Source organism: Talpa europaea (assembly GCF_964194135.1).
Source record: "Talpa europaea genome assembly, chromosome: 3".
Taxonomy (NCBI): Eukaryota; Metazoa; Chordata; class Mammalia; order Eulipotyphla; family Talpidae; genus Talpa; species Talpa europaea.
In genome coordinates, this window is record NC_140069.1 from 11,366,425 (window position 1) to 11,386,120 (window position 19,696).

The window sequence follows — 19,696 nt, forward strand, 5'->3', positions numbered from 1 at the left end:
TGTGGGTCTTAACAGTAGGATTCTATTTTGAGGAAACTGAGGCATGGCGGTAACCTACCAAGTAACTCCCCATTACTTAACTCTCTGGTGCAAGGGAACTCTTGTCCTGTTTGGATAGTTTCAGACTCAACAGCCAAAATTGGAGAGCTGTGTGGTAAAGCCCTAGCCCCCATATTATAGATCATTAAGTTTGGTGGAATGTTCTAGACTCTCACAGAATGTTCTAGAATCTGGGTACTACCCCTTCCCATCCTCCTTTGTATAAGCACCTTGTGCCAAGTGACTAAACGTGTAGACTCTGGAGGCCCAGACTGGCTTGGAATCCCACTTACTGGCAGTGTGACCTTGGACGAGCTATGAAAGGCATTCTCCCTCTCCATAAAGTGGAGTGACAACAGTACCAGCATGACTTGGAGGGTTAATTGTATTTCTGTGTACAAAATCCTTATCAGAGGGCCCAGCACAGCCTCAGGTTGCACTGGTGGCTCTTCCGTCTTTGATTGTAAACCTTGCTCTGCAGTTTAGGTGACTTTGTTCCACCTCTGGCCGTGTTCTCTGGTTTATTTAACCTGCTGCCTTATTATTTCTGTTTCCACTTTTTACTGTTGTAAACAACATTTTAGTGACTATCCACTTAGGTACAGATTTGCTCCCTTCCTTAATCATTTCCTCAACTTAAATTTCTGTGAGTAGAATTGCTGGGTCAAAGAGGGTACATGGTTTTCTTGTTAGGTGCTGCCAAATTTTCCCCCAGAAACGTACTAGTTTTACACTCCTTCTGGCAGTGAATGAGTGTGCCAATTTCCTTGTGTGGCCAGGTTATTAACTTTTAATCAAATGAAGGCCTGGGAAAAAAATAGGAGATATTTCCCTGGGGATAGAATGTTCTTCTCTTTGCTTATAAGCAATAAAAGCTTAGGAGAACCTGGCAAGCCCAGAAGGGCCTTAGCTTGTGTGAAAACAGCGCCTTCTGCTGGCCGTCCTGGTGGTGCGCTGTGCGCCGAGGTGGGGGCTGAGGTCCTCTGTTCCCGCAGGTAGATGCCTGGGATGCTGCTGCACACCCCCTGTGCCCAGCACAGCCCTCCAGCAGAGACCATCCTACCCGTGTGTCAATAGTATTAAGGTTGAGAAATGCCCTGAGGCATTTCTCTTTTCAGACTAAAAAGATAGACGTATTATTTAATAAAAACATTGCATAAATGTTAATAATAAGGCATTGTAATATAGAGGCGGATATAGAAATTAATAACGTCAGTCTTTTTGGATTCAAAACATCTGTTTTTGCAAAGCAAAATGGAAAATAGGCAGAACTGAAAGAGCACATGGATCTTTCTAGAAGAGAAGGCAGAGGGGAGACAGCCCATAGGCGTGTCACAAGCACTGATTAGGGAGAGGACCTTTTTCTCGTTGACTTGGTTGAACCTGCCATAAATTCCTGTGGCTTTCCCTTACAAGCCTTGTCTGTTAAAAATAGTGCTTTATGTGCACCCCTCAAGCCCCAGTGTTTTTCTAACCTTTGTAATTGTGCTTTCCAGGGCTCAGGCCTCCATTCCCATCTGTAGTTAGGATTTGCTTACCCCCACCCCCCCGCCACCCTGGTGCCCATGTAAATGCTGATTCAGACTTTTTTTTTGAGAGGGGAAAAGGAAGGGAACTTCAGACATAATCTTAGAAAAGGGTGTGCCTGAAGGGGAAAGTATGACCAGAATTTCAGGAAAACCAAACTATGTTGCAGCTCATTTGCTCAGTTAGCGGGCCTCTTCCCCTGGTTACGCAGACCTGTAGGAATATTCTGCGGCTTGGTTTTGCTTCAGCCTTGCAAGTCTTCAAATGACTTGTATTCTAAAATATGCATCTTGAAATAATTACCTGGAGCCTAATTAGCTGTCCTCAATAATATTAAAGGATTACTTTGCCAGAAGTTGGGGCCAGGGGATCTAAAACTTTCCCCTAAATATCAGATACTATTTGGATCATTTCGTGGGAAGTAATCCTTAGACTACAAGTCATGACCTATTCGTGGGCTGTGAAATCAGTTTATGGGTCACAATCAGCATTTAAAAGGAGTCAGGGCATTGTATATAGTAAAGGTAATTTTTGCTTTGGTGATTATATAAAAATGTTACAGCCTCTGTGTGTGTTAGCCTGCGTGCGTGTGTGTGTGTGTGTGTGTGTGTGTAATGAGCTTATGTGCACACGGGAAGAAGAGTTTGGGGAATAGTGACTTAGGTTTCATAGCATGTTTCCAATCCTTCCATTCCCTTTAGAGCACACAGGCCTCCTGGGTCCTGGCCCTCAGCCTTGCCTCTTGCTTTTTCAGGTGGTACCAGGGAGATCGGCTCTGCCCTGACCAGGATGTGCATGCGGCACAGAAGCATAGAGGCCAAGCTGAGGCAGTTCTCCAGGTGAGGCATGGATTTCACTGGGTCGCCACGGCCCTTGCTGACTTGGTGGAGGCGGCAGGCAGAGCTCTCCAGGAACAGCACTGGCTTCCCCACAACACTGAGATCCCCAAAGCCCACCTTATCTTGGCCCATCTCTCATTTTGTTCGTGTTTGCTGGGCACCAGCTGTGTCCTGGTCCCCGGGGCTACTGCGGAGAACCAGAAAGCCCGGGCCCTCCCCTTGTGGAACAGAACCTGCCCCCCACCCCCTTCGGGTCTGTGCTTCTGTATATCCTGCTGAGGCCTCTGGGTCCTGCGCCTGCAGCAGCCTCTTGGGAAGAGGACAGTGAGGACAGTGAAGTTGCTGTCAGGCAACTTGGGCTCTAGATGCTAAATGAACTTGATACAGTTTCCGGCGGCGATAAAAGACACAAGGAGGAATGCACGGCCAGGGAATGATGGGTGGCGGGTGCTGGATGCAGGGTGTTTAGGGAGCATCTAACTCAGAAGACAGACTGGAGCTGAGACCAGGTACAGTGAGGACGTGAGCTGTTTGGATGGCTGGCGGAGCACCTGTGAGGGGAGGCGGACCCTGATAAGAGAAGGGGAGGTGGCTCCAAGAACGTGAAGGTGTTTAGGGGGGCTCAGGACCTACAGCCTCTCTGGTATGGAATGTCCACTGCACAGGCAAGCCCAGGTCTGCGGCTTCCCTGATTCCTCTGTGTGGGGACCCGCCATCCTGCAGGTGGAAAGGTGATCTGTTGGGGAGACTGCACCAAATGAAGGGACATACCTGGAGACACCCTCTCCCCCGATCCAGAAGCTGCTACCCTACTCCCCTTTTTGTAGGCTGTCCACAGTCTGTCTCCCACATGACTTCATCAGAATCTCATGAGGCTGTGAAAAGCAGCACTGCTGGGTCTACCCTCAAAGCTTTATTAGGGTCGAGGCCAGGCCCCAAGTGTCTTTACCTTTTTGAAGCTCTCCAGGTGCTTCTGTGGTGCAGCCAGAGGGGCAGGCCTGCTGGTCCTCAGTCTTGCTGTTAATACAAGCATTACAAATGAGAAGGTGTCACTCCACTCTTAAGTCACAGCTTCTCAATAGTCATTGAAAAGCATCCTGAGAACCAGGTAGTTGTGAAATTGGTGGGATTCAGGTATGACTTGGGGCTAGGTATGCTGCCTTGACTGGCTTTGGGAAATCATGAATTGGGTGTGGAAATCTTGATAACAGAATCTGTTTGATTTTCTCTTTTCCTATCTTTTTGGTGAAAGTGCTTTAATTGATTGTCTGATAAACCCTCTACAAGAACAGATGGAAGAATGGAAGAAAGTGGCCAACCAGCTGGATAAAGACCATGCGAAAGGTACTGGGCATGCTCTGGGTCACGTGGTAGTGTCAGGTGGGTGTGGCCTGGTGCCCTCCCTGGATTTACTGGTGTCACCCTAAGGGCTTGCCCTGCCCCTGCTTCTGTGTCTTTCTGCACTGGGGGATGAGGCGTCGGCAGTCACCCCTTTGCAGGACACGGTGCTGTTGTTTTGAACATGCAACATCAGTCAGCAACTGAGAGTCTCATGGCTCCTTGGCATTAATTGTGAATTTAACTGATTCACAATGTTTTGAATATTCATTTAATGTAGTAAAGTTTTTAAGAAATAAATTTGTGCTGAATTAGCAGGCTTAAATGCCAAATGCATACTGAGGCATTTCAGCACATTGTGAAAGCCACACCTCTAACGACAGAAGCCCGCCTTGGGCCTCCTGCCCAGTACCGGCCTTTCTTTGTATTTGCCTGCAACCCCTATGTCTCAGCACCTCACATGACCACACTCTGGGGACAGAGTGGTCCAGACAAATGCCGCCCTGCCTTCCTGGAGCCCCGGGGGGTGCTGGCCTTGTGGAAGGGCAGGAGGCACTGCTGCAGGGAGTGCTGTGGAGGGGTGGGGCTGGCAAGGATGGGCTGAAAGAGGTCCCAGGAGCACAGACCCGTGAACTCTGCTCCCTTCCGATGGGAAGAGGCGCTCCCGGCAGTGACTGCAGGGTGCTGATGGAGTTGCCATGACAGGCACATCTCAGAGATGCAGCAGGTTCCGTGCCAGACCACCACAGTAGAGAGAATATTGAAAATCAAAGGTATGTTATACTACGCTGCGGTCTATTAAGAGTCCAGTAGCATTATGGCACATAAAGCAACAGGCATACCTGGCTGCTTTGTTGAGCAAAGCCCTGTGGATTAGGGCCTTGGGAAAGCAGGTGATACTGGAACTAATTCCTGATTCCTGAGAAATTGTGACTATCTCATTTTCACTCAAATATCCCCAAGGGATGTCTTTCCTCAAAGACTGAAGAGTGGACGCTTTAGGGACCAGGCCACGCCAGGTTTTGTTGTTTGTGTCCATTAATAATAGCCCCTGTGCCGTGAAATGCTATCATGAGATTTTCTCTTGTCGTATTCTGATAAAGCTATAAATAGTTCGTCCTGGCTTACGCTTTCTGGGATGAAAGATGATTTTTGACCACTCAGAAAATATTTTCTGTTGAGCAAAGTGATAAAATTATTCAATATTCTGCTTTCTCTTAGAATATAAAAAAGCTCGCCAAGAGATAAAAAAGAAGTCCTCAGATACGCTGAAACTGCAGAAGAAAGCCAAAAAAGGTAACTACTGTTCTGCCACTGCTAGGTTTCTCTGGGGTGAGGGGCAGCGCTCCTTGCTTCTCTGAAGGCCTCTGTTCTGTGCACACGTCCTGGGATCTGGGCCCTGGGGACCCAGGGGAGCACGAGGCATCTATCCTGATGAAAGTTCTCCGGGCAAAGCCTGTCTGTTCATGGGAGGCTCCTGCGAAGTTGTGTTGGACTCGGTCCCTCCCCCACCTTTGTCTCCAGCAGTTGACAGTTTCTCCATCTATTGTGTGTTGTCATGAAACCTCTGAATTCCTTGGAAGCTTTGGGCTAATACAAAGCCTTCATGCAAATGTTCGGGCGTAATTATTAGAGATTATGTCATTTTCTCCTCCAACTCACATAGCCTGTAATCTCCAAAGCCCTTTATTAAGTCTCGTGAACATGTTGGAGATGTGGGGTGGGGGGGTGGGAGGCGGGCGCACCCCTGCTCTTTCCTGGTGTGTGTGAGGTGGGCACTTGAAGGGGGAAGGCAGAGTGGTCCAGATGGCCGTTCCCGCCTCCCGAGTCCCAGGCCCATAATGTCCCGTCCATGACCAAGCTTCGTTCTTCCAGCATGCACTGGGAGTTTGAAGAGAAAAATCTTAACTGTTGCATCCTTTTTACCCGTACCATTTTACCAAAACTTCATGTAGGGGCTCTCTCCATCTTGAAAGGTGACCTTCCTTCCAGACCATTCTTCCTAATATCAAGTCACATAATTTGCTGCTTCACGAGGGATGTTTTTGTGTTTTTCCCCATCTGGTTGCCCTGTGGGTAATGTTTAGCATTTGTGTGCCATGATGACCCTCCTGGGTAGAATTCCCCAATTCAGGTAGAAAACCAAATTTCCTCTTTCCTAAACCAGCAATCCTCATTTGGATTTCAGAGAAAATACACTGGAGAGATGGAAAGGTTTGGTGAAAAGGAGGAGGTGGGAGAGCAGGACAATATTGCTAAGCTTTGACATTTCAAAAGAAAAAAATACATAAAACCATTTCAGGACAAAGGTGGCAGATTTGGCACCCATGGTTAGAGTTTCTCTTAGTTCTGCCTCTGTATTTTTGAGCTGTGTTTCGCTTGATGCTTCTGAAATCCATGTTCTGTCTTGCGAACCAGTGTTTGCCAAGGCAGAGCGTCTGTGGACAGTCACCTTAAGAGTCTAGAGGTAAATATTATAAATGGCTCCCACATGCCACTGAATCTGAGGCCCCGTGGGAGCAAATGCTGGTAAACATCTGGAGCTGGACTTCACCTGATTGACAGCCTGGCAGCTTTGAGAGAGAAGTGAATGAGTTTGGAGGAGGAAAGCTCAGGAAAGGTGCTGATGGCTTGGAAAAGGTTTGGGAATTTGGTGAAAAGGATGAGGTTAAAAAAAAACTATTTTCCCTGTGCTGTTCCAGAGTTCTCTTTTCATAGAACTGAAGTTCTTTTCCAGTGATAATCCTTTTTATCTGAATTCTCTATGAGGCTGAAACAGGCCTCGTCTGTCACTCAATGTCTCTGACATCGTCCAATTAGCAGAATTTGGATCTATGAGGAAGCCTGATAGGCTGATTGCAGTGCAGCACAAAAGGAAGTTTCTGGTAATTGGACTTGCCCAGTGCTGGCTCAGGCTGCCTGGAGAGGATAACGAGCTCCCTATCAAAGCTCTAGAGGGGATGATTCAGAACGCTTGGGTGCTAGACTGTGTAACATGAAGAGATACCTCAGACCCTGGGACTCGGGGAATAATTGGCATTGAGTTATGAGGTTTTGGGGGGGCACTTGAGCTGACGGCTGAGAGAATAGACGCTGTGGTCAGGGATTTCTGAAATAGCTGTTTTTTCAGCCCTGATCATGTGTCTGGCTATATCAGGTACCATATCCTTTCCAGATAAGGCACCATGAAGCACACTTATGTGTACAAGTCAAATCAATAGCTTGGAATGTTCAGATGATTTTCTGGTTACTCTAAGGTGCCATTAAAAAAAAAAAAAAAGATTTTTTTTCCTCCCCCCAAATATCTAAATGCATTTTATTTTAGACTGAAGTGCTTACGTTTGTGTATTCCTGAAGTAAATGGAAGTTTCTAGAAGGGTACCAGAGACATCATTCTGAGTGAATGTTTGTATATTACTCTCCAAGTGGATGAGAATGGACTAGAAATCCTACAAGTTGCGGGCTGTAAGAAATCTCGTTATGTTAGGCTTCCACTTACTTTGGGTCTGGCTAGCAAAGTTTCCCTTTCTGCTACAATGCCTCTTGAGACTTCTGTTTTTTCTTCCTTCAAGTGGTAGCTCCCTGGATTCTTGACTTCAAAAAGTATTAGTAGTTCCTTCCAGGATTTCCACCATGTATTAGGAAAGATAAATTCTTTGGAGACATATATATTGTCCTGACGTACTAAATCTGATTTTTTAAGCTAATAATCACTTTCTTTTTCATGTTTCAAGGAGATAATCAAGGACCTTTTTGTCATAGCATTTTCACAAACTGTGATCTTTGCTCTAAAAATTCTTCTAATTCTCCTTTTCAAAACTATAAATGCCTTTTTGTGCAATTAAGGATGATTTACCACTACCCTTGATGTAAGAGGCACACATGATTTTATTTTTGTGTGTTTCAAACTTAATTTTCACTCTGCAGATACCACTTTATGTCACATTGTTTGAGTCCTTTTTCTTATGATAGAGAAGGTGGTAATTCATAACCTTAAGGTATTTAAATATGACTCTCCAAAAAAAAAAAAGTTAGATTTTTTTTGTTGTTGTTGTTCAGTTTTACCCCCAAATCATTTTAAAATCACTTGGCATGTGCCTCATCTGTGGGAGACTGGACCTGTTTCTGCTGAAGGCAGCTTACCACATACCTGCACAAGTGGGGGGTGCAGAAGTGGTACCTGCCCTCTGAGAAGTTTGGTGCCTAGGGTTCCACAGGGGCAGGTCAGCCCTGTTAGGTGAGGGGACCCTGACCTGGTCACCCCCAAGCTCTGAATGGCATCCCTTGTGGCCTCATGAGACCTCCTGCTTGATGCCAGTCCCTGGTCTTTGGCCCTGGAGTCGGCCATAACCCAACTAGGGAGTAGGGAGTACTGGGCATGGGGAACATCTTCTGTTATTTTGCCTACTGTTGCCACCTAACAGTACAAAATCAGCACCTCGTTTCTGATTTAACAAATTCCCGTATTACTATGACTTTAAAAATTACTCCGGTAAAGCTTTCTGTTACCAGGACTTTATTAGAGAAAGAGAACCAGAACATTTTAATTGGCTAACCCTTAAGTCTGATATTTAGAGTTCAATCGATCATTTTCCACTAGAGGTTGCAGAGCTAATATAACAAACTTAAACATGATTCTCAGAGTCCTATCCTAGCATGTCATTTGCTACTGTGCTAACATTTGAAGTTTTTTAATTTTTTTTCCCATTTTTCTCATCTCCTTCAACTTTGTTTTCTAGGTTTTCCCCAATTACTTTCAACTTAGGATAAATCGCGCTTGAAAGGTTTTCTTATTAAAGCAATGTAGTTGGCCTCTTATGGGAATAGATTCTTTCTCTTTTTAGAAACCTTGCCATATTTTCTAGGGTGCTGATTGCTAAGTAGGACGATCTATTTAGATAGAGAGGAAGGGGTATCAGCCAGTCTGGGAAGGGGTTCCAGATGTGCCCCTCTTGGTGGACGTGGGGTTTAACCACCTTAACATAAAATTCGGTGGCAGGCCAAGGATGGCTTAACCTGTGAAGGGAAGGTAAGACTGCTGCTCGAATATTAGTTTGACTTTATTATTTTCCTTTTTGTGTCAATTGTGTATCCTGCACTTTCTCACCGTGTGCCCCGCCAGTGGACGTGCTTGGTAAGTTTCCATCCCGAATCTCTGGTGGCTGGTCACAGTGGGGCCCTCCTGTGGGCTCTCCGTGGTTGTCCAGATCTATGCTAGTCACCCACGTTTCCTTCCGGCTCAGAACAATCAATTATGTCTACTTAATCTTCCATACCTTCCAGAAAATTGTGTGCGTGTGTTCCAATCATTTTCTTTTCTTCGGTGCTTGACCCTTGAAAAAGGGTTAGCATAACATTCTGAGAACCTTTGCATCATCACAATCCAGTATTAGACTCATGGAAAAAAGAAATACAGAATTCTTTAAAGCCTCCTTTCCACAGGAAACAAATTAATTTAAACATACATATGTACCTGGTATATATGTGTGTGTTTATAGCAAAAAACAAAACATGAAGAATTACATTTAATAATGCCTCCCAACAATCCTCAAATCAGATTCGGTTGTACTAAGCTTGCAAAGATCTTTAAATTTGTCTCTCCCAGTTCCTTTTCAAAACCAATTTATTTTTTTTAAAAAAAGGTATTTCTTATTTCAGTGGAATTTGTGAAATGTTTCATTTCAAAGGTACCGGATCTTCAAATTCAATAATCAAAATGATTCTTCTTGACTGAATGTTGAGTTTCATTCTGTGGGTGATTACGCTACTAAAACGTTGCTTTTGGAGTCTCGTGACTGTCCCCCTGTCTCAGGAAGGTCTGTCTGTATGGTGTCTGCGTGGATTATTCCTGCCTGAGTGTGCCCTAGCATTCTCTCAGCTTTGGTTACTGAACAGCCCCAAATTTTGAATTGGAGTCTGTCATCTACAACGAAGCCACGTAAGTCCCCTGGGACAGGTGGGGCCAGGCAACCCACTGTCCAGGGGGACCCACCCCACTCTGCCTCTGCTTCCCCTCGCGTGACATTAGCTGGTTGTTCCCCAGCTTTAAAGTGATGGTCCTCCCAGCTCTTGATGTTAGGATTATGAAACAGAATGAACAGTTTTAATAAGCCTTCGGGAGGGAGGTAAGACACAGCCACTCTTGGCTTATTGTGATAAAATACATAGAACACAAAGTTCACCATTTTAAAGTGTACATCCAGTAGCTTCTCCTGCATCCCCTGTGTTTTGCAGCCATCCCACTAATTTGCATCACCCCAAAAGGGCATCTCCTGCCTTTGAAGCAGTCACTGCCCCAGGCCCTTGCCCCAAGGCCGTTCATCTGCTTTCTGTCTCTGCGGATTTGCCCTTCTAAGCATTTCCTAGAAAGAGAATTGGGCACTTTTTGTCCTTTTGAGGCCATGGAGCTTTACTGGAACCTTGCTGACAGCTGACATGACTCAGTGTTGGGGGCACATGAGGCATTTTATTTGTTCTCAGTAACTGAAAAGTAGGGTTAGGATGAGCTGAGGAACCACGCAGCCTTTTGATCTTGTAACTTAGTGTCTGCTCACTTACTCAGGGAGACTCTTTGCAGCCCCCTCCCGTTCTGTCTTGCAGGGGTCAGTTCCAATGGCTGAGCCACAGTGACCAGTACTCAGCAGAGTGGACTTGGGCAGAAGCCCTTGATTTTTTTTTTTTATAAAGTTTAAATCATTTTTGAATCTGGACATCTATATTTTAGCCAAGTTTCACAGTAGCTAAAATATTATGGTTTAACAGAAGAAAAAAAATATATATATATATCTATATAAGAGCCCTCCTTTGGTCTAGTTCCAGCCTTGAACCCCAGGTCCCTGCTTCAGCTGTGGCCTGGGGCCTCCAATGAGGAAGGGATTTACGACTCTGAGAATGTGTCAAGCCAGGGCTGCTCTGCTCCCTGGAGGGATTTAGATTTGAGTGGAAGTAAACCCATTTGCGACTGTCGCAGGGGGCACAGAGGAAGCAAGCCTGTAAGCCAGGCAGGAAGCTGGTAATGAGGAAGGCGAAGGGGTGTCAGCTGGTGGCGTCTGGGGCCACCGTGGCGCCAGCAGAAGGGTTCTCATTTAGAGGGGAGCTCCAAAACCCGCAGTAAAGGGTGTCGCGCTGCAGAGGCGCAACCAGAGGGTAAGTGATGTGATATCCTGAGACACATTTTGGGGGGCTGCAGATCCCACCGTGGGTGGACTTGTACACACGTGAGAACCACAGTGAGCTGCCTCCCACCCAGACGTCCGGCCACCCTGACCTGCCTCCACGTGGTGCACTCCCTCCCGATGGACCAGCGCTGGACTGAACTCCACCTCCGTCATTCTCCTTCCTTCCTGCAGTGCCAGCCTCACCCCAGTGCATGTGCCCTCGGGCCGGGCATCAGGCACACACGTCCTCCTCACACAAGTGTCTTCTGTGCTCACGAAACCAGAGAGATCACTCTCAGGAGGCCCCCGAGACTCCCTCCACGGGTGGGCCGCTCTTCCTGCCTCCATAGTAAAAACCAAATGCTTTTCCATCTTCTCTCCCCCTCTGGTTTTTGACGAAGGATGGCAGGAGCTCACTTCCCCGCAGGAGTTCCCACTTGAGTATCTGTGCTGTCCATCAGTGGGAGCTTGGCTTCCAGGCCCAGCATGTGGCACAGGCTTCTTTGCTCTGTTCCTGCTGCTGAGTAGCAGAGACCAAGAAGAGACACGGCTTCCAAGGTGGCGTGGCGTGCACAAGGACACCTGCATGGCCCCCAGCCCTGCCTGCCAATGACGAGCCTCTGGAAGTTGTCAGCAGTCACGTCTCCTTAGGACCAGCGAGGCCACTGAAGTTGGGGTGGAGCTGAGAGTGGGTCGTGCCACCCATGTTGCTGCTGCTAAGTGGCTGTCAAGACCCCCGACAGCCGCTAAAAATCCCTCCAAATACTTTCCAGACCACCTCCCCCAGTGCCTGCTAGCTACAAAGCCACAGCTAAAATAATAGCCACCCTCCCTACTGCTTTCAGATGGCATAGAAGGTGCAGGGTTTAGGCTGCCTTCCCCACATTTGTGCTCAGTCCTGGGGAGCTCCCTGGCAGGGGTTGATGCCCCCTGGGATGGTCAAAGTGCACTTTGGGCCTCAGTGAGTTGTTGGCCTGAACAAATGATGCAATGAAGCTTAGAAAAGGTCCTTCTGAAATCAGGGTAACTCTCAATGCAGACAGATGATGGATTGGGGCTCCAGAGGTTGACCACTCACGGCGTTGCATCCTCTGGTTATTTCGAGGCAGCTGTAACACAGCGAGGAAGATGGTTGAGTCACAATGTTATTCCAGGCTTGCAAAAGGAGTTCTAGGAGTGCACAAGTTTACTGATGCAGGAATAATTGAATAAGGTACCAGTCTTCATGGAAAATCCTGTCATGGACAGGAAGGACTTTTTTTTAATGAGTCAGCATGAGAAAGCCACAGCCTGCCATCTCTTCTGGCCTTGGAGATGCTGGTTAGTACCCGCTGTGAAAGAGAGTGAGAATAGGTGCAGCCAGTGGGGTGGCGGCCACCCTGCCTGCCTCCAGCCAGTGCTGCCAGGCTGAGCGCAGGGGTCCCTGACTCCTTCTGTCTTGGTGGAAGCCTGGGTGGCAGGATTTTGAAGTTTCACAACTCACGTGGCAGACTTCACATCAGTGGAGACATCAGAATTTCCCCCAGGAAGCTCCTGCATGTGACTGTTGCATATGAGATGCAAGCATGAGTCCTTGGCGGCTGGGGATTCACCTGGCATATTTCAAAACTGAGGATTTCAGGTCAAAACAGGCCAAACGGACCCAGGGGAGGCCCAGAACTGCAAACCTCTTCCTTCCCAGAGCTGGTCTCCCACACAATCATCGAAGGCATCAGCCAGGACCCTGGTTGTGCCTGCTTGCCGGGCCGGAGCCACACGCCCTGAAGAGACCTAGTGCACGATTGTGACAGTGCAGAGCTGTGGCTTCCCATGGTGCGTCGGAAGCCCAGGGAGTGGCAGTTACAGTAAAGCCAAGTTCCCTATAAAGCAACAGGAAATTGAAGACAGCTTCCTTGAATATCGGTTCCTTGCACAATACAGTTTTAATCTCGCTAGAGGGCACTCCATGACAGGGCGGGCGGTAGTCCTGCCTCTCTCAAGTTGCCGCCTTAATCACCATGCAAGGCCTCCACGGGGCTAAATGATTCACATCTGGTGTCATCCATTTCATTCATAAACATTCTCCTTGACTATTGCAGATGAGCCCTGTGATTCCAGCAAGTCTCCCTTCACTCAGGAAATAGGTACGGAGCGCCTCCCCTCTGCAAGATCCTGTTGGCGGCTAAGGAGGCCAACGGCTAAAAAGTGGTCTCCACCCTCAAGGTGTCCCAGGTGGCAAAGGCTAATCGTGGTTCTCTGACACCAACTGCGTGTCCTCAAATTCAATTCAGTTCTGATGCTAACTCCCGCAAGTTAGCATAAAACCCACAGGCCAGGGGCTCATTCTGTCATCAGCCACAAAGGGGGCACGATCCCCAGGACCACACACGTCTATCCTGTCGACCCCAATTCGGGGTTTCCTATGAGCTTTCTTCAGGGTGGGGTGGGATAAGAGTGTGTGTTCTGGATCTGGAGGAAGACGAGTGTGTGAAGACCGCAGACAGACAGTGTGGCTGGAAGCTGGAGGTGGGTCTCATTCATTTCCTATGGGCAGGTGTCTGCTCGGTGTCGGATCGTGCGCTGGGGCCTGGGCATGCGGCCCGGGAGAGTCATCGTCATGCCCTCCTGGCATTTCCAGCTCAGGTGGCTGTGAACCTTGGGGGTTACACTGAGAGTTGGAGGATTTCTTTCATGGGGGTTGAGTGCTAAGGGGTGAGGGTACCAACCCCGAGGAGGAGCCGGAGCCACTGGCAAGTGTGGTTTTTCCAGTGCGGAGGGAAGGTGGGAAGTGTGCACCCAGGTCTGAGCGGCTCTTCCTTCTTCCCTCTGGTGCAGGACTGGGCGGAGGGGATCAGGGACCCAATCCTGGCCTTTCCATTACACTGAAGACTTGTTAACATCTAGAACTTTACTCCATGGCAGGGTTTATTTGGATGAGAGAGTCACCAGCCTGGAGACCCAGTTAACAAGTGACTAGAGTTGTCTAGGCAAGAGATATCAGTGGTCAGAGCTTAGGGACATGGCCACCGGGGTGAGAGGTGGGGGGGGGGCGGTCCCAGAGCTGCTGAGAATTGGAAGTAGAAGAGGAGGAATTGAAGGGGGTGGTGGGTTTTAGGATCAGGTACCAGATTAGACCATTTCTTTCACCCAAAGGAGGAATCATCTTGTGATGGGAGGGTTCTTGAGTCACCTGTGTGGTGAGCCACAGGTGGGCACAGGTCGTTCCTGGTGGTTCTCTGAGCTGCCTCTCCTTGTTCTTTGCTTGGATAAATGACTCTTTGCTCAGGGACCAGGAATCTTGCTTGTGGTGCTCACACCTTTAGGGAAAGGATTATGTGACCTTTGCTTTTTAGGCCTTTGAGCTGAAAGCTCCTTAAGTCCTGCTGTGCCTGCACACTGCCCCCGCCGGCTAGGACACCTGACGGCACCTGTCCCCTAGTGGGTGCTTAGCACTAAACACACCATATGGCCAGTTCATCTGGTCTCATGCCCACCTTGTGCGCTTACCTGCATCCCACAGATGAGGGGAAACCAAGGCCTCATCTGTTGAAGGAATAACAGAAATCGAGTTTGCTCTGAAATTTTTAAATCAAAAAGCCTCCAGGCTTACCGAATTTTTCTTTCGATTTCTGCTTGTGAAAACTTAAGGGAGTCAGTCCAGAATGGTTGCAGGAGTCAAAGTTTTCTACCAGGAGAATAAGGACAGCCACCTCTGGAAGGAATTTATCACTCCACATTCTAATTTCCGGAGATGTCTTGCATGTCCATTTCTGTATTTGTATTATTCCATATTTCAGTATTTATGTCCCGTTTCATTGAATCTATGACCCATCAATTTTAAGATGTTATGTTCTGGACCATGAAAAAAGGGGAAAACTCTGCTAGTTATACTCTGATGCAGCATCGATTGGGAGGTGCACGCTGAGAGTGAAGTTGTTGTGTGTCGGGCCAGGTAGAGGTCATGTCTTGGATGCTGGCGGATTACCCTGTTGGTCCTTCAGGATAGAGATGAATTGGGATGATCCGACAGCTGTCTTGGTCTAGTGTGGCCTGGGTTGGCTCCTTCCCAGTGGAGAGCCCTTTGCCTGAGGATGGCGTCTGCCTGGTTTCCACCTTGAGGCTCAGGGGTGTGTGTGTGTGTGTATGTGTGTGTACATGCTTCCACATAATGTTCATCATACTTCACTGGCTTTTGGATCAGGCTCTGAGCACGCAAGGCATCATGGCAGCGTGTTCCTAGGGTTCATGTTTGCCAGGAGCAGAATGTACACAGAGTAGGCTTTCTTGGGTGCTAACTGCCTCACTGCAGGCCACTTTCCCTTCCTCTGTCTGTTTCCCCCTTTGCCAAGGGGGCATAGATTCTGGCCTTCAGAAACATTGTCGTGACGATTAAGGAAGCCAAAGTGTAAATGTTGGGAAGATAAAAGTATCTTTATTCCCCAGAGCTTTGTAAACTCACCCTACTTAATTTACACACACAGACACAGACACACGGAAGGGCACATGGGCTGAGGCCAGTGAGCAAACTTAGGTCAAGTTGTTTGCAGACTCGAGTACCTATCTTCAAGGGGGTAGGCTGGGTAGTGGCAGAGCAGAACACTGAGCAAATACACAGGTGGTTTCTGCCCTTGTGGGAATAGACAAGAGGGAGAATGACATCAGAGAGCCAGAGAAATAAAGGTAAAACCAGAATGTGGAGTGATGTCTCAGAGGGATTAAGTACAAGCAACTTCTCTGGTCAGGGAAGTGAATCCTAATCTGGTGAGTGATCCAGGAGGGTCTTTCTGAGGGACCAAGACCCGTGGATGAACAGCACAGGCATGTGAACGGAAGGCCAGTGGGATGGAGCCGAGCCCTGGGACAGAGGAGGAGCAAGGCGGGCAGGGGAGAGACTGTCTAAGATGGGGGGGCTAATCCATGCATAACTTGCAGGGCGGGCAGCCTTAGGGACATTGAACTTCTCTTTAAAGCAATGTGAGCTATTGAAAAGGAGCGATCGAAGTTGCATTTTGAAAGTAATTTGGGGTTTCTCTGGGCCATTGGTCCAAATGCAGTGAGTGAGATGTTAGGGGTGAGTTAGGAACAAGTTAGGAATGACATGTTCAGGTGTGAGTTCAAGATGCCCTTGAAGATGACATTAGCCGAGGTGAAACGAGCCCAGAGTCAAGCCCATGACCTGGGAGCTGGAATGGCCAGGAGGAGTCTGCAGTGGCCGTCCCAGCCCTGGCAAGGGGAGGAAGACCAGCCGCTCTTATCCCTTAAATCCACACAGCTCTGAGTTGTGGACCGAGGAGATGACTGTGTCTTAGAACCAGCGCATCCAGCATGGAACAGTTTCTTCCATACTTGTTTGGTTTTTTTAAATAGATGTAATTATATGTTTTATTAGTGAGTTTAAGAAATAAACATTGTTTCTGAGGTTATGATAGATCCTGAATGGTATTGTACTCACTGTGACTGTAATTATTGCAATCTTTACAGATTACACTAATTTTGAAATACTACAATTTGAAAATTCTTTAGTTACAACAGTACATATTTAGAATAATCTAAATTTTATTTGTCTGATTAAAATAACACTTGTTTCTTTTTACTTTGCTTTCCAATGTAGGTATATTTTTAAGTGAGAATTACACATGACATGTGCCTTTGTAATTTGCGAAAGCAAGTAGAAATATACATTTTTCCAGTTTCTTGTGATGGACTGTTAATGAACTTGCTCATCCTCAAAAGCACATCCAAGTGGGTTTGATTGAGCAGTTTTAGTCTCTCTCCCCAACTCCCCCTCTTCCTGCTTCTACTCAAGCAAAGAACATTCTGACATGGTCTGCAGCGCTCTAGATAGCACTTAGAAAATCTCAGAAGAGATGGGCAGACTTACAGAAGGCCTCTGGAGCCTTCCTAAGCCCTCCCTCCCCCCAGGCCAGTGGGGGCTCCCCACCTAAGGCCAGTGTGGGGGATTCCCTCCACCCCCCCCCCAGGCCAGTGTGGGGGCTCCCCTTGGCTCACCCAGCTGGGCAGCCTATCAGTGGCAGGGAGCAAAAAAACAGGGAGTGCTTGCCACTTTTCAGAGCTTTGCCCCTGAGCTCTGGCATCAGATTCCCTGTCAACACTTGAGGATTGAACTGCACGGGCCAGCATTTTGGAATAGGAAGAGAAAACCCAGTTTTCCTAGAGCTGGTGATGCCTCTGCCTTAAGCCTCTTTCCCTCAGTGGTTGGCATCCTCCAGAGTGAGCAAACCCTGCAGAAATGGGAGGGAGGCGGCTCTCACAGGTTCCTGTCCACTGAAACAGGTGACACCCAGGGGCGGTGCTCAGGTTATGTGAGTGGATGAACTCGAAACCTTAGTGGAGTAATTAACCTGCTGGAATTATCCTGAGCAGTAGAGGGTGACTCACTGGTGGTGAGCAGTCAGCTGGAACATACTCTTGAAACTTCTCAAAGCAAATTCTTGTATCACATAAAGGTTGGATGAAGTCCTGTGCTACACATGTCACGCAGGTGAACTCCCTTGATGGGGAGGCTTCCACGCAGATTCACTGTGCTTGACTGACCATCTCTTCCAGGCTGGCCTTGGACTGCATGTGCTTTTCTGTTGTGGTACTAACTTAGAACTTCATCTCTGCCTCAGAAGTGACTTTCCTTGCTAAGATCCAGTGATCTTTTCTGTTGGGATATGTTTGAAGCCTGACTGCCTCTTGCTTCAAATTAAGTAAGCTTTTTCATCTGCTTACGAGGAAAAACAGTACAATGTGTCCCTGTATTCCAGACGGGTTTCCCTGGCCCTTTACTCTTTCAAACCAGGTGATGCCTGGCAGTTAATATTCTGTGTTATTCTTAAGAGAGGTAGGTGGTAACAGGTTGGTCCCTTTCCCGGGAGGCACAGTGGAATTCATCCTTCAGCAGCCCAGTGTTGCAGGGAGGGGGCTGTGTGGGCTCTGTCCTGGCTTCTGCCTTCCCCCAAATGCCCTGGACAAGTCCCTGGCCTCTAGGCCTCTCCCTCCACTGAAATGTGGATAAGGCCCTCAGGGGCCTCCATCTCTACCATTCTGCTTAAAATGAGTAAACATTTATTAAGCACTTGCTGTATATGCAGTTGGCATTTTACTGGGGCTGGACTGAAAAAGTCCAAATCCCTGCCATGAAGTTTAGAAATTCTTTTCTCTGACTTGAGTGATAGGGGGAGACCCTACATGGGGAGCCCAGTGTGGAAGCTCACGAACTAGTCTACTGGACAGACCCCCCACACACACCCCCATCTTGTCCCCACCAGCATATCCGATGTGGGTAGCTGCTCCCTCTGACACATGCCTCTTTGCCCATGTTTATCATCTAGTGCAACAAACTTTTACTGTAAAAGGCCAGACTAAATATTCCAGGCCCAGGCCTAGTCTCTCACAAGCCTTTGCCCTGCGGTTGTAGTGCTGGCAGGTATAGACAGCAGGTGTGGACACATGTAAATGAGTGGTTGTGGCTGTATTCTAATTAAACTTTCTGAAGGCAACTTGCTGACTGAGTTTCGGAATTGTCTACACAGTTAACACCTGTCTAAAGAATCACGCACGTGGACCTAACTGTGCAACTCCACCTGCAGCTCTTCACTGCAGAGAACTCATCGCAGGTCTTTTTGTTGCTGGGCTTGTTTTACAGAAAGCACATTCAGAACTCTCCACTAGGGAGTTAAACTAACTGCCAGCAGTTTCCAGAGGCCGCCAGAGCCAGGAGAGCTGATGTTTGCTGCCTTTGTGTTCAGGGAGAGAAACTGCTGTCTAAACAGAGGCTCTCTGATTGAGGTTGACCCAACAAAGCCAGCTTGTGCCAGTTTTTGGAGACCTCCACAAGCCCTTACCTTGTTCATCCCTTAGCCCTTCCAGAATGTTCTAAAAGGCAAGAGTACTACTGTCTGACTGCCTTGTGCTGGGATTCTGTTGGCAGAGGCTCTGTGGGGTTGCCCAAGGCAAGAAAGCAAGTCATGAGGAATCATCCCAGAAAATAAACCAAGATAAATGTGCTCTCGGGGTATTGGTAATTAGACATGGCTGGTCCTAGAAAAACAGCTCCCTTAAATGCTGTTAGGGTAGAAACAAATATTTTATGCGAGTCCTGGAAAACTGTGATTTCCACTCCAGCACGGATTGGGATGGGGGTGGTGTTTGTTCCAGAAGCAGGTGTTTCAGCAAGCCACGCTTGCGGCTTTGTTTTGTTTGCAGGCAGAGGTGATATCCAGCCGCAGTTGGATAGTGCGCTCCAAGATGTCAATGATAAGTATCTCTTATTGGAAGAAACAGAAAAGCAGGCTGTCCGGAAGGCCCTGATTGAAGAACGTGGCCGGTTCTGCACCTTCATCTCCATGCTGCGGCCAGTGATTGTAAGTTTGTAGAAAGCTCCACAGATTTAAACTGCTAGCTTGGGGAGACTTTCCTTCTTTATTTATCCACTCATCACTGAGTTATTGAGAATCTGCTGTGTGTCGGGAATTGTGATGCAGGAGCTGTTTGTCTAGACCAGTGACACTCTGCAAATCACTGCTGACCGCTTGGTCACTCCTTGTTCCCACTTCTTAGCACTGGTTGTTTCACTGACTTTTTCTCCCTAAGTCATGAAGACCTGGCAGACTGGTTCTCAAACTGTGGTCCCCCAGGCCAGTAGGAGCCCCCTGGAAACTGGTTAGAAATGCATATTCTCTGGCCCAACCCAGACCTACTGAATCCCAAACTAAGGTTGAGCTCCCAGTCATCTGTGTTTTAAACAAGTCCTGCAGGTGACCAAGCCTTATACTAGTGACCGTGTGATTAATATGTGAAGAGCCTCAATGA

The 19,696-nt window shown here is 47.8% G+C and overlaps 1 protein-coding gene across 17 annotated transcripts in view; it reads left to right on the top strand.

Annotated features, from left to right (window-relative positions):
* Window positions 1-19,696, top strand: part of MTSS1 (MTSS I-BAR domain containing 1) — a gene marked incomplete at both ends in the record, with an annotated part of 132,027 nt that overhangs the window by 99,397 nt on the left and 12,934 nt on the right. For 13 of the 17 annotated variants that reach the window (XM_084230296.1, XM_084230305.1, XM_084230312.1 and 10 more), the window contains 4 exons: window positions 2,321-2,405; window positions 3,658-3,749; window positions 4,965-5,039; window positions 19,091-19,248. In XM_084230296.1, coding sequence (XP_084086422.1) covers window positions 2,321-2,405; window positions 3,658-3,749; window positions 4,965-5,039; window positions 19,091-19,248 — 410 coding nt within the window. Of the gene's footprint in view, window positions 1-2,320; window positions 2,406-3,657; window positions 3,750-4,964; window positions 5,040-19,057; window positions 19,249-19,696 lie in introns of all 17 variants that reach the window. The other 4 variants (XM_084230310.1, XM_084230306.1, XM_084230300.1 and 1 more) reach the window with 1 other exon arrangement.